Below are 26015 nucleotides of genomic sequence, written 5' to 3' on the forward strand. Positions count from 1 at the left end.
ACGCCTGGCCCGGGTTCAGCCCCCCCATGGGGGCGGAGTTTCGGCAAGCGTTGCCTGGCGCGCGCGATCCCGCATGGGGCCGGCCCTCTCCCGTCAGCGGCGCGCGTGCTCCGGGCCACTCTGGCCTTGCTTCGGGTCCCCTCGTTCGACTTCGCTGGTTCCGCCGCGCTGCGCGCCGCCCGCGCGCCTGCTGCCATTCCGGGAGCCAATTAGCGCTCTGCAAGGCGGCAGCCACTTCCTCGTAGGCAGGGCCGCGAGCTCTAGAAGACTCCGGCGGCCGCGAGGCGGGGCAGGGTACTCGGAGGAGCAGCTCTGCCTGCGCCCGCTTTTCGTGCAGCCAAGGGTGGGCACAGATTCTTGAAGACAGCAAACCAGACAAAAAGAAACTTTGGGGCGCCAGGAGTGTCGGCTGGCGGGACGTTTAGTTGACTTTTTGTGCGTGGTCTTTAGGATTAGCCGCTCCAGGAAGCGAGATGTCGAAGCCACCACCCAAACCAGTCAAACCAGGTAAGGAAAAGGTGCTCGCTGTCCCCTGGACGCCTCTGCGCTTCCTCTGCCACTTGGCAGGACAGACTTGTCACGTCCCCGACCCAGAGTGTCGCTTTCGACATCGGACTCACCAGGATAGGAGTTGCTACCTTTGTGGCGTTCGCTACAAGGGCTAGATCTTTTTTGATAGCAAAAGGATTTTAATGGCTTTCTTTTCATTTTAAAAAAGGAGTCGCCTTCGGTTTTGCAACATTGTCATTCGCTGTAACTTTACAGCATGCGTGGTGGTTACGTCCCATTGAAGCTTTTCTGGAAGACAGAGCTATTGATCTCGTTTTCTAAAACAAATAAATATTGCTTGAAATGGCCCTTTTTGCGACTTCCTCTTTTTTTCAGTGTGTGTCACTGTCAAGTTAGAGTTCTTGTCCGGGCCCCAGAGAACAGGAAGTGCGCTGTTTGCAGGGTGGGGTGGGTGAGCGAGGCTCCTTGGGGACTTTTGAAAGGAGCTGCGTTTGAAATTGACTTGGGATCTTGGCAAAGAATTTTGCAGGCTCTCTACCGGTGCTCATGGCTGGAAGAATCTAGGCTGCGGACGAGTAATCTCGGATAATAGTGTACTATTCGCAAATGTCACTTTATCATCGCAGTTCACGTGGTGAATTTGCAGGGGTTGAGATTGCTGATGAGACTGTCTGCTCCCATAAGATTTACAGCGTCAGAAACCGTCAGGAGCAGTTCTTGTCTGCCCTATAGGCTCACTGTGTCGGAATTCCACTAGATACAGTAGTGAGTTGGGAAATTACTGCATTTCCCAAAGCAATTTTCTTGACCAAGAAACCAAAAACGACAAAACTTAAAACAAATCCATATGAGTCTTGACTGATGGTCCTTGGTAAATTTCCACTGTTCTTAGAAGAGGGAGCCATGGTGGCGCAGTGGTTAAGCATTCAAGTGCTAACCTAAAGGTGGCCATTTCGAATTCACCAGCCACTCTATGGGAGAATGATGTAGCATTCCGCTTGGGGATAATTTTACAGCCTTGGAAACCTCATGGAAGCCGTTCTACTCTTACAGGGTCGGTATGAGTCAGAACAGACTGGGTGACAGTGGATTTTCGGTTTGGTTCCTAGTTTATTTTTTGTGATCTAGAATATTTTCTGTAATATGGAGAAATGAGAAATTAAAAGGGTATAAGTTGTTTCAATTTCATGCTCTAACAAAATGAAATCTTCGGTGCTTTCTTTCCAGTAGGTAATTATGGGAAACGAGGGAAATGCAAGATAAATGACTCCAATATAGTCTCAGGTTTTTCTTACATTTCTCATGCAACTTCATTATAGCAAAGGCTGAAACTTAATTCATTTACATCAGATTTTCAAGTAACTTTCATTGTCAAAAGTAGACTTTCAAGGAATAGTTTTTTGAAACACTTTTCAAAGCATTGGTTGAGTATCATAACTTTCATGGTCGTTCAGATGTTGTTTGCCACCATGCCATAGATGTATTGAGTCTTTTAAATAGAAGTTATGTACCTACTCACATAGATAAGAAGCCTTGGTAGCATAGTGGATTATGAGTTGGGCTGCTAACTACAAGGTCAATATTTTGAATCTACTAGCCTCTCTGCCTGAAAAGGATGAGGCTTTCTGCTCCCGTAAAGATTTACAGCCTCGGAAACCCTATACAGGGTCTCTCTGAGTTGGAACCAACTCAGTGATACACAACCATCACCACACACATAGACGAAAAAGTCATTTACTAGAGATTTAAATTTTGGTGGTTTGAGTATGAAGGAAGCTGCTCAAGTCTTGACAGTGGGTATGGGTGAACAGAGGTGGGTTGTGCCTGGAGTTGGTTTCTGTTGGATACAAAATCTGATCATTGCATTTTGAGTACATATATATGAGGTGGTAGCGTTCTAAAAACTCAGGTATTCTATAAAGCAGAGGTTTTTTGTTTTTTTAACGGCTTAGTCCTGGTGTGGCGCTGTAGGATAAGTACTGGATTGCTAACCACAAGGTTGACAGTTCAAACCCACCAGCTGCTCCTTGGAAATCTTATACAGGGTCACTGTGAGCTGGAACTGACTCGACAGCCCTTAACAACAACAGCAAACAAAGTATTTTAGAGAATGTCATGAATAGCTGTTCTTCATATTCCTAGACACCCAAAGGTACCCTAGAATAAAGGTCTGGTAATAGATCTGTTTTGGAAGAAGTGCAGAGTACTCCTTGGAGGCCAGGATGGCTAAGCTTTGTCTCTCATACTTTGGACATATTGTCCCGAGGAAACAGTCTCTGGAGAAGGATGTCATGCTGGGTAAGGTGGAGGGTCAGAGAAAAAGAGGAAGACCCCTAACGAGATGGATTGGCCAGGTGGCATCTTTGATGGACCCAAGTGTGGCAGCGGTAGTGAGGTTGGCCCAGGATCGGACATTGTTTCGTTCTGCTGTGCATGGGGTCTCTATGAGTCGGTTCTGACTCTGTGGCACTTGACAACAACAACAACAACAACAAATTTGCTTACAAAAAAATCAGCCTGGAAAATTCTCTAGGGCACAGTTATGCTCTAACACAGATGAGGCTGTCATGAGTTGGGGTCAGTTTGACAGCAACTATTTTTTGCAGGGGAGAGGTGCTGTATCTAGAAAGATGTCATCTACAATTATATGTATATGTGTATGCAGAATATTTATGCATGGGTGTGGCTTAGGGATCATCCCTTGTTCATCTGGGGATACACACTCCCAAGTACCATTCCAATTGTCTGACACCAGAGCTTTCTCTTACTCTGTAAGCCAGAAAGCAACCAGGTGAATGAGACTCGTTTTAGAGGGAACTTTGACTCCACGCCATTTTGTAAATGAGATCCAAACTCCAATTAGATCAGCACTGCAGAAATCAGTTTGTCACCTTGCTCATTTTCAGAGAGTACTTTCAATCAGATTTGGATCTTTATGTGGGCTGACTGTTCTATAATAATGATCCACACTAAATTAGCATGAGCTAACCACTTTGACCTACATTAAGTCATTTATTCCTCAAAAAACTCTTAAGACACCATTTTTCTTTCTTTTTTTTATTTTTTATTGCTTGTCCTGTCAGTTCCGAGTCATAGTGACTTCGTGTGCGTCAGAATGTAACTGTGCTCCATAGGGATTTCAGTGACTAAGTTTTTCGAAGTATGTGGGGGCTTCAAAAAGATCATGGAAAAATGGAATTAGCTCTTAATTCCATTTTTTTTTTTCAATTAGTTTTTTTTAATGTTTTATTGTGAATTATGTTATAGTTTACATGGGAGAACATTAGCTTTACATTCATCCTATCGTATATTGTTTCTTTGCCATGGTTACAGTCCCCTCCATGCATCATCAACCAACCAAAGGGTATACCCTGCAAGCCTATCCCCCTTTAGTCAGCACACAGCCCCTCTCCCTCTCTGGGTCTAAAGTCCCCAGCTGTTCCTTCTCTCCACGTCAGCTTCTCTGCCTCCATCTCTGGCGTCACTGTTTCTCTGGGTAGGGTCCCACCCTCGGCTCTTCTCCCTTGATGGTCCCAGGGACCTCCGCTCCTAGACTGCAAAGTCAATCACTCCCATCCTTTTGCTATAAATGTCTACCTTTACATTTTCAACCTTCACAGTCAGTCCTGATAACAATTATTCACTATTGTATCACAAGAGACCTATCCCATCTCCTTTCATCAGCCCCGCCCAGATAGATTGGATCCTACTCAGTGAAGATTCTACCTTCCCCTGTGCCCTCTGCATCTAGGCTCCCTCTTGAAAGCTTGTAAGCCATTCACTTCTTGCCTTTGTAGCCTCCCCCCTCCATTTTGGGTAGGCAATGTCCAAGTTTCCCATCCCTGTCTACTCTGTGTTCCTTACACTTTTTGAAGTTTCCTCATTGATCATCAGACTTTTCTTCTGAGGTACCTGGATGCACTTGAAGATCTAACCTTCCAGTTAGCAGTCAAGCACATTGACATTTTGTACCATGGAGAAATGAAGGCAAGGCACAGGGAAATGAACTTGTCCAAGGTCAGCCACTGCTGAGAAGTAGTGGGGAGAGCAGGATTAGAACTGCCTCTGGAGTCTGGGCTCTTATTTATTATACCATTCTGCTTTATGCCGTATTATGCCATTCACACAAGTGCTGGTGTGTGTTTTAGAGTTGGTGAACAGAATGTGGAAAAGAAACGCTCTGTAGTCCTCAGTGTGTCTTCGTGTCATAAATGCACATCATAGGTCATTCCTGGGTGGCCCAGCGTTAGGAGAGCAGTGCTGAGTTTTACTTTTTGGTCCTGCAGTAAGCTATATGGGTGGGATAGAGACAACATTGGATTTCCCGAGTGGGGATGTATTTATGTACTATTTTGCAGGGAGGTTTCTTGGTTAAAACTTTATCTCGTCATCACAAGGTCTTCTAAAGATACAAATCATTTGAGAGAGATGAACAAACAAACAGGGAAGGATAAAACAGGGCTGTGATAAAGAGGGAGGGAAAAACAGCCAAAGGAAACCAGAGGAAAAAAATGAGCTTGCAGGTAGGCATAGAGTCCTACAAAGTTACTAAAGGAGAGCTGATGATTTGGCTTTCAGCATCATGCAAGGGAAGTAGTGGTGGTGTGGGAGTGGGGAGAGATCAATGACAAGAGGACTCCTACTATTCACCAAGTTCAAGTGCATTATTTGCCTGAGAAGTCTTTATTTCAGGGCACTGAGATCTGAGACAAACTGTGTTGGAGTTGGAAGAGGGACCATCATAGTCATATGTTCCTTCTAGCTTCCACCAGAGCAAGATTGGGGCTCTGTACTAAAGGAGGGGAACTAGGCCAGGGAAGTCAAAGGACTTCTTGTTGCTATTTTTGTGTGCCCTTGAGTCAGTTCAGATGAATTAGTGACCCTGTATAGGGTTTCCACAAGCGGTTGGTGAGTTTGAACTGCCAACCTTGAGGTTAGTGTGGTTAGCAAGTCCAGTGCTTCTACAGCACCACACTAGGACTCAAAGGACATTTGGGAAGATTTTTAATAGCGAGGTACATACAGCTATAAAGTAGGCTAATGTGTTTGTTGGGATGATGGGCATATAGCTGGCAAGGGAACCGTTTGAGAAGGGAGGCTGCCCAGACAAGCCCCAGTTGGGTGCTGGTAGCAAAGCTGTGTCCCGTCACTTCTTTTTCTTAACGATGTTGTATAGACATCGCCTCCACAATTCATTTGCTAAACAGTTCCTGATACATGCAGCCTGTATTTTAGGCTCTGCCCTTTACAATAGGAAGATCCCTGGGTAGGAACAATGATTTGTAACATAAAGGTTGCTGCTTCACATCTACCTGGCTACTCCAGTGAAGGAAGTCCTAGTGGCCTTCTTCCATAAAGAGAACTCTGTGGAGCACAGTGACTATAATATGGTGTCGCTATGAGTTGGAATTGACTTCGCAGTAATGGTTTTCTGTATACTAGGGTTCCAGTTAACAACATGTTCTCTATGAGGGTCTTGAGTCTGATGGGGGAAGTTTGCATATCTGCACATCTTAGAATGTTGCATATGCATCATTGGCTAGCTAATCTCATCCATTTTGTTAAAAAAAATCTTGTCATTAAAAAATAAAGGTAACATAGTTTTATAGAAAACTTTGAAAATACAGTACAGAGAAACAATAAGTAAAAATGTAAAAATCATGCCCACTTATCATGTGGTGAGGATTGTGGGCTGTGGGGTTGGTTCCGACTGATGGAGACACTATGGGGTTTTTGAGGCTGTAAATCTTTACAGGAGCCGAAAGCATCATCATTCTGCTGCAGAACAGCTATCATGTAGTGTTCACCATGTTAACGTTTGGTGAGAATTTGCCCAAGTTTTATTTGCCTTTAAATCCATTGTAAAAACAACAACAATAACCACTTACTTACAGAACATCGTCCCAGCTTCAGTGTGAGGTATCTTGCTGCTGTCTGGTCTGTTTCCTGCAATCTGTGCAGTACTGCCCATCTTCTGCTGGAAAAATCAGTGCTGTTTCAGACTGATCTTTCTTTGCTTACTACTCTCCCCATCCTGCCCCCCATATGGCCTTTCTAGGACTGTTGTTGAAGCACTGATATCTGCGAGCGTCCAGTTGTTAGTTGAGCCACCATGGTACTCTGTCTGTTAACATATGTCACAGTTTTGTGGTCTTCACATTGTTCTTTATGAGGCCCTTTCCCTCTTCTAAAGGAATCCCTGGGTAGTGCCAACAATTAATGCTCTCGGCTGCTAACTGAAAGTTTGGAATTTCAAGTCTACCAGGGCGTCTCAGAAGAAAGAGCTGACGGTCTACTTCTGGAGATTCAATCTTTATGGAAAACATTATGGAAGACAGTTCCGTTCTGACAAGGTTGCCAAGAATTGCAATCAACTTGGAAGCAACGTTTTTTGTTTTTCTCTTTTCTGAGTCAGCCCAGCTTCTCAGTTTTGCACATAGAGCACTGAAGGATCCCTGGTGGCACAGTGGTTAAAGCACTCACGTGTTAACAATCTAAATGTTAGGGGTTTGAACCCACCCAGCTCCCAGGAGGAGAAAAACAGTGATCTGTTCCCTTATAGATTGTTATTGTTGTGTGCTGTTGAGTCGGTTCCGGCTCATAGCGACCCTGTACAGAGTTTCCGAGGAACAGCTAGTGGATTTGAACCACTGACTTTCTGGTTAGTGTCAAGTACTTATTATAATTCTGAAGCGCTACGTCAGAAGTTTTACTATGTCACTTGGCAAAGCTATGAGTTAAAATTAACTTGATGGCACTTTTTGTGCTTTCAGTAACCTTCAGAAGCTTTTTTGTTCAAATATGGTGGCTTGTCATACCGTTGAAGACAGAACTTTTATTTTCACAAAGACTTTTTTTTGAGACTTTGTTCTGAGACTTGATGTAAATAATGATGGGCCAAAGGACACGGAGTAAGTATTGGACATTGAAGTTCTAAGCTTCATTGTGCTTGGAAGTTTAATATCCCTGTCCTTTTGTAGTGTTCCTGTCCCCTTGTGCTTTCTGCATTCCCAAAGCTTGACTTAGATGTGACTATGTCAATGAGGAAAAAATTGAAGAGTTCTATTAATTCTTCATCCTGAAATTGATGAAATAATGCAATCAAGATGCATTGATAATTAATGGTGATTGTAATGTGACAGTTGGAAACAAAAAGGAAGCATCAGTATTTGGAAAATATTGCCTTGGTGATTAAAAAATGGAGATCACATGATAGAATTTTACAATACCAACCACTTTTTCATTGCAAATACCTTTAAAAAAAAAAAAGTTTTATTGTGAATTATGTGATAGTTTACATGGGAGAACATTAGCTTTACATTCATCCTGTCATATATCATTTCATTGCCGTGATTACAAATCTCCGTGCATCATCAACCAACCAAAGGGTATACCCTGCAATCCTGACACCCCCCACCCCCGGTCATCAGCACACAGCCCCTCTCCCTCTCTGGGTCTAGAGGCCCCAGCTGTTCCATCTCCACGTCATCGTCTCTGGCATCACTGTTTCTCAGGGTAGGGTCTCGCACTCTGCCCTTCTCCTTTGGTGTTTCCAGGGACCTGGGCTCCTGGACTGTATAGTCAATTACTCTCCTCCTTTTGCTACAAAACGTCTACCTTTACATTTCCAACCCTAGCCGTCAGTCCTGATAACAATTATTCACTATTCACCCCACAAGGGATCTATCTCCATCCCCTTTCATTAGCCCTGCACAGACAGATTAGATACTACTCAGCGGAGATTCTACCTTCTTCCACACCCTCTGGATCTCGGCTCCCTCTAGAAAGCTTGTAAGCCAGTCACTTCTTGCCTTTGTAGTAGCCCCCCCGACCCCATTTTGGGTAGCCAATCTCCAAGTTGTCCATCCTTGCCTACTCTTTGTATGGGAGGGAATGGCAAATACCTTTTTTCAACAACGTAGATGGTGACTGTACATGTGGACCTTGCCAGACGGAATACACAGAAATCAAATTGACTGCAAAGAAACAATGGGAGAAACTTAATGTTATCAGCCAAAATGAGGCCAGGGACCAACTGTGGAACGGACCATCAATTGCTCATATGCAAGTTCAGGCTGAAGCTGGAAAAATTAAAACAAGTTCACAAGAGCCAAAATATGACCTTGAGTGTATACCACCTGAATTTAGAACCATCTCAAGAACAGCTTTGATACATTGAACAGTAATGACTGAATACAAAATGAGTTATGGGATGACATCAAAAGAATCATATAGAAAGGAAGCAGAAAAAAAAAAAAAAGACAGGAAAGAAAGGAAATAAACAAGTAGATGTCAGAACAAGTAGAAACTCTGCAACTTGCTCTGGAATGTAGAGTAGTAGCTAAAGTGAAGAAATAATAAAGTAAAAGAGAACAGAAATTTTCAAAGGAAAGTCCAAGAAGACAGAGTAAAGTAATAGAATGAAATATGCAAAGACCTGGAGTTAGAAAACCAAGAGGGAAGAACATGCTGCATCAGCATTTCTCAAGCTGAACAACGGGAGAAAAAAATTCAAGCCTTGACTTTCAATATTAAAGAATTTTTTTGAGCAAAATGGAATCCTGGTATGGTTCTGTAGAATAAGCATAGGACCGCAAGGTCACGCTCACCAGCCTCTCCTTGGAATCCCTGTATAAGATCGCTATGAGTTGAAACCGACTTGATGGTACTTAACAACAATAAATGAGCAAAATATTCAACAATTCAGGAAACACCAAAAGAAGATGGAAGAAGGAAAAAAAAAAAAAAAGATGGAAGGAATACACAGAGATCCGAGTATCAAAAATAATTGGTCAGTGTTCATCCATTTGAAGAATAGCATATGATCAAGAAGGAAGTCCAAACTGCATTGAATGTATTAGCAAAAAACAAAGCTTCCGAAATTGACAGATTATCAGTTTAAATGTGTCAACAAACTGATGCAACACTGAAAGTACTGACTTGTTGTTGTTGTTGTTAAGTACCATGGAGTCGGTTCCGATTCATAGTGACCCTGCACAGGGTTTTCGAGGCTGTAAATCTTTACGGGAGCAGAAAGCCTCATCTTTCTCCTGCGGAACGGCTGGTAGTTTCGAACTGCCAACCTTGAGGTTAGCAACCTGATTCGTAACCACTACGCTACCAGAGGTCCTTAAAGAACTCACTAGTCTATGCCAAAAAATTTGGATAATCAACCATATTTTTCTCATTCCAAAGAAAGGTTCACCCTACAGAATGCAGAAATTATCAAACACTATCATTAATATCAAGGAGTTCTGGTAGTGTAGTGGTTACAAATTGGGCTTCGAACTTCAAGGTTACCAGTTTGAAACTACCAGCTGGTCCGTGGAAGAAGATGAGGCTTTCTGCTTCCGTAAAAATATACCACCTCAGAAACCCTGAACAGGGTTGCTATGAGTTGGAACCGACTCCATGGCACATCACTACCACCATCATTGATATCATACACCAGTCAAATTTTGTTGAAGATGATTCAAAAATGGTTGCAGCAGTACATTGAGAAGGAGCTGCCAGAAATTCAAGTTGGATTCAGAGGAGGATGTAAAATGAGAGATATGGTTGCTGCCATCAGATGGATCTTGACTGAAGACAGAGAATACTAGAAAGATGTTTTCTTGACTATGCAAAGGTACTCTACTTTGTGGATCATAACAAACTATGTATAACTTTGTGAAGAATGGATGTTCCAGAACACTTACTTGTGCTTTTGCAGAACTTGTGCTTAGACAAAGAGACAGCCATGGAACAGAACAAAAGATTACTGCATGGTTTAAAATCAGTAAAGGTATGTACCAGGCATCCTTTCACCATCCAAATTCAATCTGTATATTGAACAGATAATCCAAGAAGTTAGGCTATATGAAGAAGAACCTGGCATCAGGATTGGAGGAAGGTTTATTAACAATACACAGATAATACAGGCTTGCTTGCTGAAAGTGATGAGGAGTTGAAGCACTTACTGATGAAGATCAAAGAATACAGCTTTCAGTATAGATTACAACTCAATGTAAAGAAAAAAAAAAGTCCTCACAACTGGACCAATAAAGACATTATGATAAATGGAGACAGAATTGAAGTTGTCAAGGATTTCATTTTACTTGGATCCACAATCACAGTTAATGGAAGCAGCAGTCAAGAAGTCAACTTATTGCATTGGGCAAATCTGCTGCCCAAACTTTTTTTTATAAGTATTAAAGAGCAAAGATGTCAGTTTGAGGATTAAATAGTGCCTGACCCAAGCCATGGCATTTTCATTTACCTCTTCTGCATGTGAAAGCTGGACAATAAATAAAGAAAATCTGGGAGGACTTGATACATGTGAATTCTGGTTTTTAGGAAGAATGTTGATACACTATATATTGCCAGAAGAACAAACAAATCTGTCTTGGAAGAGGTATCACCAGAATGCCACTTAGAAGTGAGAATGGTGAAGTTTTGTCTCATGTACGTTGGATATATTATCAGAAGGGACCAGTCTTAAGAAAAGGACATCATGCTTGATAAAGTAGAGGGTCAGCAAAAAAGAGTTAAGCTCCCTAGATGGATTGATACAGTAGCTACAGCAGTGGACTCAAACATAACACTGGTGAGGATGGTGCAGGACTGGGCAGTGTTTCGTTCTGTTGTGCATGGGGTTGCTATGAGTCGAGCTGGCTTGACAGCACCTAACAAACACAAGTGTCATGAACGTTTCTGATACACACATCCTGTCTCATGCTCAATGAAAGCCACTGTCAAAATTGTCCTTGCTTAATGTGCAGGGAAAGACAAAATCCATTTTTTTAAAAAGAAAAGAAAAGTATTTCTTTCAGTGAGTTGATGTAAGATTCAAGTTTCTCTGTTGGTGGAGATTAAACAAAGGAAATCAATTTTCTGGGGGAAAAAATGCAGATAATGCAGAGAGATCTCCCTGGTCTATTGCACAGTTGCATGGTATTCCATTTTATTTATTTAACCAATTCTTTACTAATGTACATTTAGATTATTTCCAGGCTTTTGTTATAATACATAGTGTTACAATACCTTTGCTGTTACTTACATAAATAAATCCACAGGATAAAGTTGTGGCAGTGGCTATGTGCTTTGGCATTTTCTTAGACATTTCCAAATTACCCTTCTAAAAGGTTGCATCAATTTACCTGCTTCTCAAAAATGTATGAACATGATTTAAACTGAAAAATTACATTGCCTATGATGGTGTTGTTAAGTGTAATTGAGTCAGTTCCACCTCATAGTGATTCTGTATAAGATTCCAAGGAGTGCTTGGTGGGTTTGAACTGCCATCCTTGTGGTTAGCAGTCCAGCACTTATCCTATACTTATTCCAGCCACATCAGGACTCTGCCTATGATAAGAGATGTTATCAGATTGTGGATAGAAGACTAGACAGCACAGACAAGCTGGAGGAACCTGAGAAGGTATTGTGGCAGAGGGGACATCTAAGTCAAATCATGAATACTAAGAATTTATTATTATTAGGTGCTGTCAAGTCACTTTTCATTCTTGGCAGGGCTGTGAGACAGAGTAGAATAGATAAGAAACCCATAGGGTTTTCTTATCTTGAATCTTTATGGAAGCAGCTCTCTAGGTCTTTTTCCTTTACAGCTGTTGGGAGGGTTTCAACTGCTAATCTTTTGGTGAGGACTGTCTGTACTCTCTGAGTAATAGCCAAACCCAAACTGCCATTGCGTTAATTCTATAGCCAAACCCAAACTGCCATTGCGTTAATTCTAACTCATAGCGACCCTACATAGGGTTTCCAAGATTGTAAATCTTTACTGGAACAGACAGCCTCATCTTTCTCCTGAGGAGCTGCTCTTGGGTTTGAACCTCTTATCTTTTGGTTAGTAGCAGGAGGATTAGCCCACGATGTCACATGGCTCCTTTGAGTACTAAGGAAAAAGGGGAAGAGTCATGTCACGTATACAGAGATGAGATAACTCAACATGCTCTGCTGTCGCTGTTTGCCTGACTGCAGAGGTGCTGAGCGTCTTTGAGAAGCCAGGGAAACATAGCAGACATACATGGAATTGTGAACCCAGAAATTTCTTCCAAATTGAAGAGAAAGCCATTTACTTAGTATAGCTATTTGTGGGAAACTACTGCTCCACACAGCAAGATTTAAAGTTTATGCATCTAAACCGCCTACCTAACCGCATATTTCTTTGTCAGTGTTAACAATAGCTGTGGGTGTGTAGTTTACAGCTATGAGCTAACGAGGGCCAGCAGCTTCAGATTAATTCAACAATTCACTGGTGGGATGGTTCTGGCCACCTCCTTTTTATTAATGTTTCCAGTCATTTCTTACTTTCTTCTTGTTGTTAACTGTTGTTGAGTCAGTTCCAACCCATAGCCACCCTGTATAGGGTTTCTGAGGAGTAGCTGGTGAACTTGGACCGCCAACCTTGCAGTTCACATGGCTTTGCAGTCTGGCGCATTAACCCATAGCGTTAAGTCTGTTCTGACTTATGTGCCGTTAAGTCTGTTCTGACTCATAGTGACCCCCTATGTACAACAGAACGAAACACTTCTAGGTCTACGCAGTCCTTACAATCCTTGCCGTGATTGAGCCGATTGTTTCAGCCATCGTGTCAAGTCTTCACATGAGGTCTTCCTCTTTTTTGCTGACCCTCTGTTTTGCTTAGCATGATAGCCTTCTCCAGAGACAGGTTTCTCCTGATAACATATTCAGAGTACATGAGATAAAGCCCATCTAGTCTTTTGGCACAGTTAGCAGGCATCTCAGACTACCAGTCCTTGGAAGATTCCACAGCGTCTCCTCATACTTCCTTTCTTGAAAACCATCACTTAATAACTATACCTCTAAAATATTAACCACCCGGGTTTACAGGGGTTTCTGGCTGGCAATGTACTCTTATTTGGGGTTTACTGTTTCGGTGTATCAGTGCAACAGTGTCTGAATGTAGCCATAGGAAGACCCAAACTGAAGATATTTTCATTCATTTTTCAAGCAAGCAAGATACCTGACTATGAAGAAACAGAAACTAGTCCCTCCAGCATTAGTATTCTTCATGATGTACCAAATTTCAGATTTTCTTTTTTTCTCCCTTTTAATAGTCTATTTTGTTTCGGACTTTGTTGATACCAGATACAAACAGTTGGCTGAGGACCTGTTTCTATAGCATTTTCATTTTGAACACTTTTAATGACCCTTAGATCCCAAGGAGCTAAAGTTGCATTTCACAATCTCTGAGCATATAATTACCCTGTTGTTCGTAATCCTATAGAATTTCTTCACGTACTCAGAATACCTAAAACTCTACAAAATCTTCATCTTACATGTTTTTGTTCTTAAGTGCCGTCGAGTCGGTTCTGAACTCATAGTGACCCTGTATAGGGTTTCTGAGGACCGGCTGGTAAGTTTGAACCGCTGACCTTGCAGTTCAAACCAATTTTTCAATCTAGCACATTAACTCACAATGCCACACCAAGACTCCTGGGTGATTATGAGAAGGTGGAAATTACGATGCTGTGAGTAGCATGTGCAAAAAGAGATTCATGTGTCTTTATAGGTCAGGTTTTGTTGTCAGCTCATCCAAGGCAAGGAAGCCACAGTTTAAGCAGAACGTTTCAGCCAAGGCCAGGGGAATGAGTGAGACAAAGCAAAACCCTTGTGTACCCAAGGCTGTGTCTTCCACATGGTAACTGTTATTCTGTCTTTTATCAGAAGCAGCTACATTTTCATCAGCATTAGACCGAATATCTATGGATTCAGTATCTTGCCCACAATAAGTATTTTACCTAAGTTCACAGATATTTTTATTGATTTCTTCCATTTTCACACTGTGAAATTTCATTATTGCTTGATCAAGGGACTTATAATAAATGTCCAAATGCTTGTTCATAAACTCTGAGTCTCATAGCAGTCTTTTCTTGGGCATCCCAAAATTGAGGTTCTTGAAATTCTTTCTTTAAATGATTAATTTCTTCTTCATAGCATTTCTGTCACCCTAATGCCACGCTGTGATGTCTCTTTATATTTTCTAAGTTTTCTTCAAAATTCTGATATTCATTTTCATTTGCAAAACCTGCATTTGTTCCATTTCCTTCAAATGTTATTTTCTTTCCTTTTCAACTTTTTAGTTCCACATTCTTTTTCTTAAAGTAAGGTTATTTTGCAGCCAACTTTCTTGTACCTTCTATATATCAATATCTTGTCATGATTCCCATTTCTTCCTTTTCCCCCTTAAGTTGTCTTGCTGGAATCCTAGTATGGCACTGTAGGATAAAGCACTGAACCTCAAGGTCGGTTTGAACCACAAAGTCAGCAGTTCAAACTCACCAGCCACTCTTTGGAAATCCTATACAGGATTGGTATGAGTCGGAACAACACTTAATAATAACAACAACAAATTATCTTGATAGGTAAATCATTTAGATCGCGCTGGTCTTCATCTGGTCTTTAGTTCATCTGTTTCTGTTGACTCTAAATCTTCTTGATTGTTTTATACTAACATTTCAATTAATTTCTGAAATTTCTAAATCATTTAATCGTGTGCTTATTCTCATAGACCTCAGGGATGTTTCTGTCAGCCCCTATCCATTCTTCTGTTCATCCCAGTGTTTAGTGGCATGGGGATACAAATAGATGGCAGAATTAAATACTTTCAGGGCTTTTTATGAACCCAGAATTCCATGACAACCAAACAGGAAGTGTGAGGTAGAGAGAGATCATATGAAGGGTAGAGTCAGTGCATAGTGTATTAATAATTAGATTTGATCTGATTTCAGTTAGGTTCTGAATGTAGGCCAACATTTCTTGCAGTTAGCTAGTGGACTGAAACATTGAGGTTGGCCTGCAGGATTGTATCTGAGGCTTTGTTGTTGCTGGTTGCTGTAGAGAGATTTTGTCTCAGGATGACCCCATGTATGCAGAGTAAGCCTGTTCAATAGCAGATTCCCAACCTTTATTCCCAGCCTTTGAATGGCGGGGTCCGCATTGGGCTGCTAACTCCGAGGTCACCAGTTTGAATCCATGTGTAGCTCGTCAGGAGAAACATGAGACTTTCTGCCTCAGAAACCCTATACAGGATCACTATGAGTAGGAACTGACTTGGTGGCACACAGCAGCAGTAGCAGAGTGGGTTTGAACCGCCAACCTTATGGTTAGTAGTCCAGTGTTAAGCTTTACACCACTCAGGGGTGTTTTTTTTTTTGGCTCTTCATATACAGATTCAATTGAAATCTTGACAAAATGTAGTTGTTCATCATTGACCATCTACACTTGAGGACTTTTATATTCAGAAAGCATATAAGGTTGAGTATAACTCAGTAGTATCAACTCTGTAGACCTGAAATCTGAGAACAAATGTCTTCTTTCAGTTTTTAGGAAATTGATTCTCTGTGCATAATGTCATTCAGGATCCTCCTTCCATCTTATCATGTTTGGGGTGTCAGCTTTGTGTTATGGATTCAAGTTCAGACCTTGCTTTATATGAGGGTTTTTAGTGCTTCTTTGTAGAAGAAGGGATGATGAATCTTCCCCTTTGGGAGTATTCTTAGCCTCTCATTCTCACAGAAGAAACCAAATACACACAGGGGCTTCAGAAAGTTTGTAGAAAAATCCCATTATTTTTATTTCCATTTTCCAATGAAGTTTTTGAAGTCCCCTTGTATATGTATGTATCTTTTCTTTTTTGGGGGGGGGGAAAAAAAAGGAGTATTATATACTTACAGAAATTTTGCTAGTTTTAAGGACCTAGAATTGTAGTGATGGGAATGAGTGGTGTTACGGTTATGACTTTGTTTTGTTGTTGTTAGATGCATTTGAGTCTGTTCTGACTTATAGCAACATTGTATAGGGTTTCCAAGGAGTGACTGGTGAGTTTGAACCGCTGACTTATGGTTCAAACCAACCTTGCAATCCAGTGCTTTATTCCATACCACCACACCAGGACTCAAAAAAAAAAAAAAAAAAATCCAGTGGTAGTTAAAAAATTTTACAGTGCTCTTAAGTATTAATTTTCCACTAAAATATCGTTAAAACCAAAGAGAAAGAATTATAGTTTGTCAGGACAATTGACAAGCAATGTCAGGTTACTATGGCAGTTGGACTATGGGTTATTGAATGAGGGCAAACTAGTGATTATCATGAAAGCCTGTAATTTAGACAAAGCTTCATGCTATTGGAAAGCCACTGCCCTTGAAAATGCTGAACTGTCCTTCTCTGTCCCTGTGGGTGGAGAGATCATTTTCACTCTCAACCCATCCATGTTTTAAGTAGCAAATAACTCTGCAGTCTCAAGGATTTTGGAGTGGACAAGGGCATTCCTAGACGCTTAAGGACAAATTAACCAGTTAATAAAACCAGTTGCTATTGATTCTTCTCCTAACTCATGGCAATACCATGTGGATCCGAGCAGAACTGTGCTTTTCAGGGTTTTTGATGGCTGATTTTCAGAGGTAAATCGCCAGCCTTTTCTTCTGAGGCATCTTTAGGTAGACTGGAACTTCCAACCTTTTGGTTAGCAGCCAAACAGCCTGTTAACCGGTTTTTCCCACTGAGGGACTCCAAGGCCCTCCCTTTCTTCCCACACATAGTTCTATGTTCATAAAGAAGATAAAACAAACTTGTGGGCATCCATCAATGAAAAAGAGGAGGGAAAAGTCAATGAATATATGCAACCACTGGTTGGGTGTGAAAAGGGTGCCTGCAGCTTTGGAGGGGCAGATGGGTTAGGCACTGAATTCAGGTATTGGCCCTCAAGGTGTTTTCATAACCCAGACCTAGAGAAGAAGGGGGCTTTTCCCCAGAAAGGCCCTATAACGTACCCTATTTTATTACAGCCCCAGAAAACCACAGATTTTCATTTGTTAGGACTGGTTATTCTCTGAGTAAAATCCTAAAAAAAACCCCTCCATTCTGTTGGGACCCTCTTCTTCCTCCTGAAATCTGATCTGTTTTCAGAAAATCGTTGGAAAATTCTTTGAGTTAAGATTCTTCATTGGCCTTTTTTGGAGATCTCTTGGAGTCCTCTTGGCTTCCCAACTCCCTTTTGACTTTTGTGTATCTCCTCTCCACACTTCCAGAACCAAGGCCTAGTTAAGAGAAGGAACTCAGGTCTCCATAGCTCATCTTGTAGAGACATCTTAACCACCAGCACTGCCCTATGCTGAGCATTCAGCTGGGTGCCATGTCTGGCCCTGGAATGGTGCTGGATAATGCCAACGCTCTGGCCTAAAGCATCATGTCCAAGTTTCCTGGGGCCACCAGACAAGCCTGACCACTTTTATAATAAGGACAAGGCAAGAAATTTTAAATACTGTTGCATTGACTGGAGAGATCTGATGCAACTTGGGAAACCTTTCCAGTTTAAAAGCTGTTATCTTAGTAAGTAAATGATCCTGAAAAAAGTTAATTTGTTTGACATCTTGTTGGTTTCCTACAGTTTGCCCCTCTTAATCTGTTTTCTTGGTTTGGGTTCTTTTATGTTTTATATCTTACTTTTGTGAATTCTCTTGTGTTTGCTATACAAGTGACTCAGATTTCAGTCCTTTTGTTTTCACAACTGGGAGGGGTTCAGTTTTCAAAGTGATTGCTTACTCTTTTTACTTTTTTCTTCTGTCTTCGTTGTTACATGCTGTTGAGTGGGTTCTGACTTATAGTAATCCTGTATAGGGTTTGAACCACCAGCCTTGCTGCTGTCAGTCCAGTGATTATACCAGTGCGTCACTCTAGGATGCTCTAGTGTTGGATAATACATCTCACACATCCAGATTTTGTGGTATTAACTGGAAACAGTAAAATGATCTTCTTGTTGTGTTAGGTACTGACCCATAGTGACCTTATTATGCACAGCAGAACGAAACACTGCCCAATGCTGGGCCAATCTCACTACTGTTGCCACGCTTGAGTCCATCGATGCTGCCCCTTGGCCAATCCATCTCACTGGGGGTCTTCCTCTTTTTCTCTGACCCTCCACCTTACCAAACATGATACCCTTCTCCAGTGACTGGTCCCTCCTGACAATATGTCCAAAGTATGAGAGATGAAGTTTGGCCATCTTGGCCACATTTTTCTTCATGGAACCCAGCTTCTTGGATGATTTGCTCAGCATACAGGTTGAATAAGTATGGTGAAAGAATACAATCTTGTCGTATACCTTTCTTAATTTTAAAACATTCACTGTTCCCATGTTCTGTTCAAACAACCACCACCACTACTGGACATTGTGACTGCTTCTCTCTCCACACATCTTTCTCCCTGCAGTGAGCTCAGATGACAGAGAGAACAAAGGAGTCATGCTAAAAATATACTCTGCTCCTCAGAAACCCTATACAGGATTTCTTGAGTCAGAACCAACTCACCGGCACTTAACAAAATGATAAATGAAACACAGATTTTATGTTTTCCTTCAATAGTACACTATAAGAGAAGAATTTTTTCCCGATTACATATGACATTCCTGGAGTACTGGTGTTGGTTCATTTACCAAAAGGTTAGTGGTTCAAACCCACCAACTGCTCTGTGGAAGAAAGATGCCACTGAAGATCCACAGCCTCAGAAACCATGTGGAGCCGTTCTTCTCTGTCCTTTATAGCTGCTATGAGTTGGAATCTATGGTTTTAATACTTTATGGGCCCATACAATGTGTCAGGAACTGCATTTAGTACTTTTTTGTGTGCCCTCAAGTCAATTACAACTAATAATGACCCCATAGAACAGAGTACTACTGCCCCATTAAGAAAACAGACTCTTGTATCTTTCTGCTGTGGGCTATAAGAGTTTAAAGTCCATTACAGGGCAGAGGGGAAGATAGGCAGGGAAGAAGGTAGGGAAAGGAATCGGTGGACCAGAAAGGAGTGAGGGAAGACTATACAACCACTCAGGACTTCAGCCAAGCAGAAGTGTTCACACAGTCCCTCAGTATGTTCTGCATGCCTCCCACACAACATCCAAATCATATAGCATCAATGTTAAAGGACACGTATCTGTATGTTGTTGTTGTCATTTAACTCCGATTCATAGCAACCCTGGATAGAGGTTCCGAGGAGTGGCTGGTGGGTGTGAACCGCCTACCTTTCCATTAGCAGTCCAGTGCTTATCCTACTGCACCATACTAGGACTCCCATATTTGTGTATCCACAGGTTATAGGGGTTAGGATTACAGTATGTATTTTTGGGTCACTATTCAATTCCTAACAGGGATCATTTACTTGTTTTCTCTGAATTTTAGTCAGTCAAGATATAGTTTGCAAAGAGCTTGTCATTTGAAACTTTGAGTCCTGCTGTTTGGGGTTTTCTGTAAGACTGTGCAGAAGAAATTAAAATAATCAGGAGTTATGTTCCCTCAAGGTTTAAAAGTAACCAAGTTGACTGAAAGGCACTGAAAAATATAAGCAAGGGAAAAATGGATTAGAAAGGCACACTGTTAATAAACAGAACCCTCTTGTCGGAGAACACACTGGCTACTGTTTTTAGAGTGCCATTGCTGCAGCTGAAATCAAGACACAAATCAAATTCTTGAGGGTTGGTTTTTGTTTTTATTTTTATTTTGGATTCGACGAGACAGCAGGGAATTCGTGGTATTGGAGAGAGGAGGGAATGAAAATTTTATGTTCATAGTTGTTTCTCTGAGTAAGATCATTAAAAGGTATACATGCAAATAGCATTGATTTGATGAATGTATGTGTGAAGGAAGAAACTTTTTCTTTATATGAGAAAGTCTTAGAGATTGCTATGTCCACATTCTGATTTTCTTTCCAAGGATTACCACCTCTGTTTTGATTATCAAGAGCCGTGGGTTTTTGTGGAATGGCAGGACTAGAGATTTATACCAAGGGTACAGATTCTATGCGCTGATCAGTTAGTTTTGTGAGCGCCGGAATCCACAAACCACTGAGGAGTCCTGTGTTGGCCCAGCAGAGCACAGCTGTTTCCTTTCATCCCGGCCTTGACTCCTGATACCATCATCAATGCCTCCTGTTTTGTTTTTAAGATGAAAACATCGTGTTTCATCCTGTATGTTTAATAGAGTAACTTAAATATGCCTAGTAGAGGTAACATGAACACTTTTACTAACCTTAGAATTTTCGGAGGTGGTGACATCCCCAACCCCAAACCATAACCAGAAAGTATAAATTAAGAAGGTTAATTTTCTCCTAGACTGATATGAGAAATAGAGGCACATGGGAAATGCATGTTTTCTAGGGATTTTCCTTTGTTCAGTTAATTCTTTGACTCCTCCTCTTTTTGAAGACTCTAAGATTGGTTGTAATTATTGTATTTTTGGAGTAGAAGAGGGCTTAAAAATATATACTAGCTGACTCTGAAAACTTGCAGAGTAGATGAAATGTTATTCATTCTTTATATTGCTCTGATGTTGTTAAGTGCTACCTAGCTGTTTCTGACTCACAGCGATCCTGTATAGGGTTTCCAAGGAGCAGCTGGTGGGTGTGAACTGCCGACCTTCTGGTTAGCAGTCCACTGCTTATTAACCTATAGTGCCAAACCAGAACCCTAATTTGATCAGCTGTGGTTTTCAAACTTTTTTTGATCTTGACCTTCATTCAGAAAGTTATATAGTTCACTCAGAGATTCAGTATAAAGACACACATACATACATTCATATAATAAGTCATAGGAGTAGATTAGGATATGTAGAAATTCACATTAGTCTTGATTTTCAGCAAAAACCTTCCATTCAACTTTGTGTGACTGGCCAAATGACAGAATGCCTACTTCAGTGACATTTTTGGGACACTGAAACCTGTGCTTGGGCATAAATTGTAGAATGCTTAGGGTACCCTTATGCTTCATAGCTACCCTGTATAGGGTATATGGATTCTAAAGGTAATTTAGTTCAAAAGTCCTGTGTGCTCTACATATAGCAGTCCTCCCAGTCAGTTGGAAGAATAAATGTGCATTGACTTATATCATTTGTTGTATATGTGTGTGTGTTGTTGTTGTTAAGTGTTATGGAGTTGGCTCCGATTCATAGCGGCCCTGTATAGGGTTTCTGAGGCTGTAAATCTTTACAGAAGCCTCATCTTTCTCCTGTGCAGCGATTGGTAGATGTCAGTTGCTGACCTTGCGATTTGCAGCCCAATTCATAATGCATTAGGCTACCCAGGGCTTGCTTTTGTGGCTAGGCCATTTTAAAAAATACATATTTATTATTGGAAGAATAAAATATTGCAATCATTAATGACTCCAAGGCTGTGAATGTTAATGCAAAAATAATTATTGCACACATATGGAAAATTATAGGGGTAAATTGAGAGTGAAATTTTGAGAAATGCAGTAGCCCATAATTTTTGGAAAACCAGTGTATCTTTTGTGGGATTGCCTTCATGAAATTACATCATCGCTGTCCAAGAGCAAAGATGTCAGTTTAAGTACTGAGGTGCACCTGACCCAAGCCATATTATTTTCAATAGCCTCATATTCATGCGAAAGTCAGGCAGTGAATAAGTAAGACCGTAAAAGAATTGATGTCTTTGAATTATTGTGTTGGATAAAAATATTAAAAGTACCATTGACTGCCAGAAGAACAAACAAATCTGTGTTGGAAGAAGTACAGCCAAACTGCTCCTCAGAAGTCAAGATGGCCAGACTTCATCTCTCATACTTTGGCATGTTATCACGAAGGACCAGTCCCTGGAGAAGGACATCATGTTTAGTAAAGTTGAGGGTCAGTGAAAAAGAGAAAGAAAACAAAATGGATTGATCCAGTGGCAGCAGCAATGAAAGGGCTTAAAAGTGAGGATGGCACAGGACCGGGCAGTGTTTCATTCCATTGCCCATAGGGTTGCGTGAATCGAAATGGACTCAAGAGTGCCTAACAACAATGGTAACAATAATGGATAATTTACATATAATAGAATTCACCCTCTTTACTGTATATTTCTGAGGGTTTTGACAGATTCATATAGTTATGTAACCATCACCATTATGAAAATATACAACAGGGCTTCAAACCATTTTGAGCCCTTGCAGAAATGAGCTGGTTTAAAACCATGCTTAATTCTGTCTCACTCTTTTGGAATCAGTTGCCCCCTACCACAACAAATTGTGGCAACCTCAAGTGAGTTTTCTGACCCTATGGGTTCGCCTTTTCCAGCATGTCTTACGGAGTCACACATGTGTTATCTTTCAAGTCTGTTTCTTTTCTTTTTTTCCCAATGTGTGTCTTTAGTTAAATCATGTCAGTGGATAAGTAGTGTGCCATTGTATGGATGTGTCACAGTATATTTGTTCACCAGTTAAAGGAAAACTGGGTTGTTTCCAGTTGGGGGTGATTATGAATAAAACCTCAGTAAACAATCAAAAGAAACAATAGATACATTTTGGAAGAAGTGCAGCCAGAGTGCTCCTTGGAGGCCAGGATGGCCAAACTTCATCTCTCATACTTCGGACATATTGTCAGGAGGGACCAGTCACTGGAGAAGGATATCATGTTTGGTAAGGCAGAGGGTCAGAGAAAAAGAAGAAGACCCCCAACAAGATGGACTGGCCAGTGGCAGCATCGATGGACTCAAGCGTAGTGGGGGTAGTGAGGTTGGTTGGCCCAGGATCGGGCAGTGTTTCATTCTGCTGTGCATAAGGTTGCTGAGTCGGTACCAACTTTATGGCACCTAACAACAACAACAACAACAACAACAACAAACAATCATGCCCTTAAGCAGATCTTTAAGCTCAGGAAATGAAGTCGTGACCTCAGACAGTTTCTACTCGGGTGGAAGAAGAGCTTACTTATAGCATCTTCACAGGAACAGCTATGTTGGCTGTTGGTTGTTTTGTGCTGTGCAATCAGTTGCAACTCATAGCAATCTTATATAGAGTTTCCGAGGCTGTATATCTTTACCGGAACCCAAAGCCTTATCTGTCTCCTGTAGAACAGGTAGTGGTTTCGAACTGCTGACTTTGCATTTGGCAGCCTAGTGCCTAACACACTATGCTACCAGAGCTCCCTGGAAAGCCTGCACAGAGTTGATAACCAACTCAACTGCACTTAGCAACAGCAACAACAACAATTTAACTCAGCATAATGTCCTCTGAGCTTCCTAACATACTTAAGCAGAAGATAAATGTAATTATCTGGTGATTGAGGCCTGGTATTTTGAATAGTTACTTCTCTTGTTGCTTGTCTTATACCTCTATCTATTCTGTGGAGAAGTTACTTTTTAAAATCTGTCTTGCTATCTTCCTGACTCTCTAAAAGCTTCTTCATTCCTTCACCAACAGGAAATAGATTAGAAATTGTATATGCTCAATTTTGTAAGCAAACACCCTTCTTAGTGCTGTTTTTAGGCTTTAGAAGTGCACCAGTACATTTTCTGTTTATATACCCGACTCAATGGTACTTAACAACCACAACATACCTCAGAAGCAGAAAATTATCTTGCTGTAAAAGATCCTATTTCTAATCCCCTTCCTTTTAGTTCATCTGCTCAACCCCCATGAACAACTGTTAGTTTGCTGGAATCAGCCTAATTCCAGGGGTGTGTGTGTGTGTGTGTGTGGAAATTACATGTTTGACTGATGACTAGTGGATTCACCCTTCCTTAAATGGGAAGAGCGGAGTTGGAGGAAAAAAAATAAAAGGTGTGGTTGGTAAGGTGTGGAGTCAGCAATCTGAGAAGCCTGCTGCCTGTGGTAGGCTGGGAATTTGCTTATCTTGCTTACTGGAGGCCAGCCCTACTCAAAACTTTAATGCCATTGACATGCCTCTCTCTGCTAGATAGGCGTAAAGTACCGGATAGATTGAGCCCGGGTCCAATTTAATTACAGGGTTGTTGTTGTTGTTGTTGTTAAATACTGTGGAGTCGGTTCCGACCCTGCACAGGGTTTCCGAGGCGGCAAATCTTTACAGAGTAGAAAGCCTCATCTCTCTCCCGTGGAAGAGCTGTTAGTTTCAAACTGCCGATGTTGAGGTTTAGCAGCCTGACTCGTAACTTTGAGGTAATTCCCAGTCTTCTCAGCCCCACTTTCTCTCTTTGTTATATGTAACTAGATTTTCATGAGAAAATGGTCAAGATGGAGGGAACCAAAAGATGCCATCTAATTTAGCCTGCTTGCATGTATGATTACATGGACACAACCAATAATTTGTACTTCATTTATGAATCTGCCTTCTTTAAATAAACATCAGTGAATTGGCTTTCATTATTATTCTCTGGAGAGAACGTCCAGGATTGTTAAACTGATCATGAGCTGTTGTTTTTGTTAACTGTTGTTGAGTTGGTGTTGACACATACAGACCCTGTATAGGGTTTCTGAGACTGTAAATCTTTATGGGAACAGACAACCACATTTTTCTCTTGTGGAGCAATGGGTTTGAACTCCCAACCTTGTAGTTAGCAGCCCAGTGCTTAAACCACTCTGTCTCCAGGCTCCTTAAATTTTACGCTTTCAGTTGTAAGCATTTTAAGAAGTGAACCATGAAAGATATAATTACAAAACACAGTAGTTTAAGCATCCTCCAAGAATCTGTTTTCAGGCTCTTTCATTTTTATTGAATTGTGTCCAAGTTCTTTACGTTGATATTGTTTCCAAAATTAGTAGCAATATATCACATGGCTGCTTTTTCTTCAAAGAAACAAGAAGCTGTATCATTATTGATTTTGGTCAAGAGTAGACTACTTCCTTGTAAACTTCTCTTTGGAAAGTTTGAAATCATCAAGATAACTAATCGCCATTCTGGAGAGAGGATCAGGTCAGCAGAAAATATTTCTACTGGCGTCTCCTCCTTCCGTTTTGGTGTTTCCTTTCTCCATGCTATGTGGGTGTGGGTAAAAACAAACTCCAATCAAGAGTTCTCACTTTTGCTTCTCCCTTAGCCTCCCTACAGTATAGAAGAACAGGAGAAATGTGACTCTGGGAATCAGATCACTAAATAGTTTTTCCCCACAGACATGCTGAACTGAACTGCACTTCTATATTAGGAGGTTTAGAAGAAAAAGAATGATTCACCCTTGCCCATCCAAGGGCATTTACTGTCTTCACTGATTGTAAAATTAATTGTGCTCAGTTTAATAGGTGTAAATAATGAATGTAAAATTTAATGTGAATGTTCCCCATGATTGGTGATAGTCATTCAATGGGTGTGTGAATGTGTTTTGTTAACACACATGGGATGCTGCATGAAGTACTACTCTGTTACAGGCTTTCTTTGCACTAAATATTTTGTAGACTCCCTGCCCCCAGATCAGTGTTCATGGACATGTCTACAACATCCTTTTTTTGTTCCCTCAATTATTTATTTTGTTGCTATTATTATGGAGAATATATATATGCCGGGGTCTGGCCTTGGCAAGGGGGTGAGGACCCGAAGATGGGGTGTCTGGTGACGATGGCGAGAGAAAGAGACAGAGAGAGAGACAAAACAGACACAGAGAAAACAGATACAAAGAAGACAGACACCCGGGCTTGATGCAAGCTGCCAGACAGACTGCTCAGTGGCTGACATTTTCCCTTCTCGGACTAACTCTAGGTGGGATGTCTGGAGAGGCGAGAGAGAAAAGAAACACTCGGAGACCAGAGTA

The 26015-nt window shown here is 41.2% G+C and overlaps 1 protein-coding gene across 1 annotated transcript in view; it reads left to right on the top strand.

Annotated features, from left to right (window-relative positions):
- The first annotated feature begins 298 nt into the window (after positions 1 to 298).
- Positions 299 to 26015, top strand: part of OSTF1 (osteoclast stimulating factor 1) — a 70247-nt gene continuing 44530 nt past the window's right edge. Inside the window, exon 1 of the mRNA XM_006834927.1 lies at positions 299 to 507. Coding sequence (XP_006834990.1) covers positions 474 to 507 — 34 coding nt within the window. The 5' untranslated portion in view covers positions 299 to 473. The remainder of the gene's footprint in view (positions 508 to 26015) is intronic.

Source organism: Chrysochloris asiatica, unplaced genomic scaffold (genome assembly GCF_000296735.1).
Source record: "Chrysochloris asiatica unplaced genomic scaffold, ChrAsi1.0 scaffold00014, whole genome shotgun sequence".
Taxonomy (NCBI): domain Eukaryota; kingdom Metazoa; phylum Chordata; class Mammalia; order Afrosoricida; family Chrysochloridae; genus Chrysochloris; species Chrysochloris asiatica.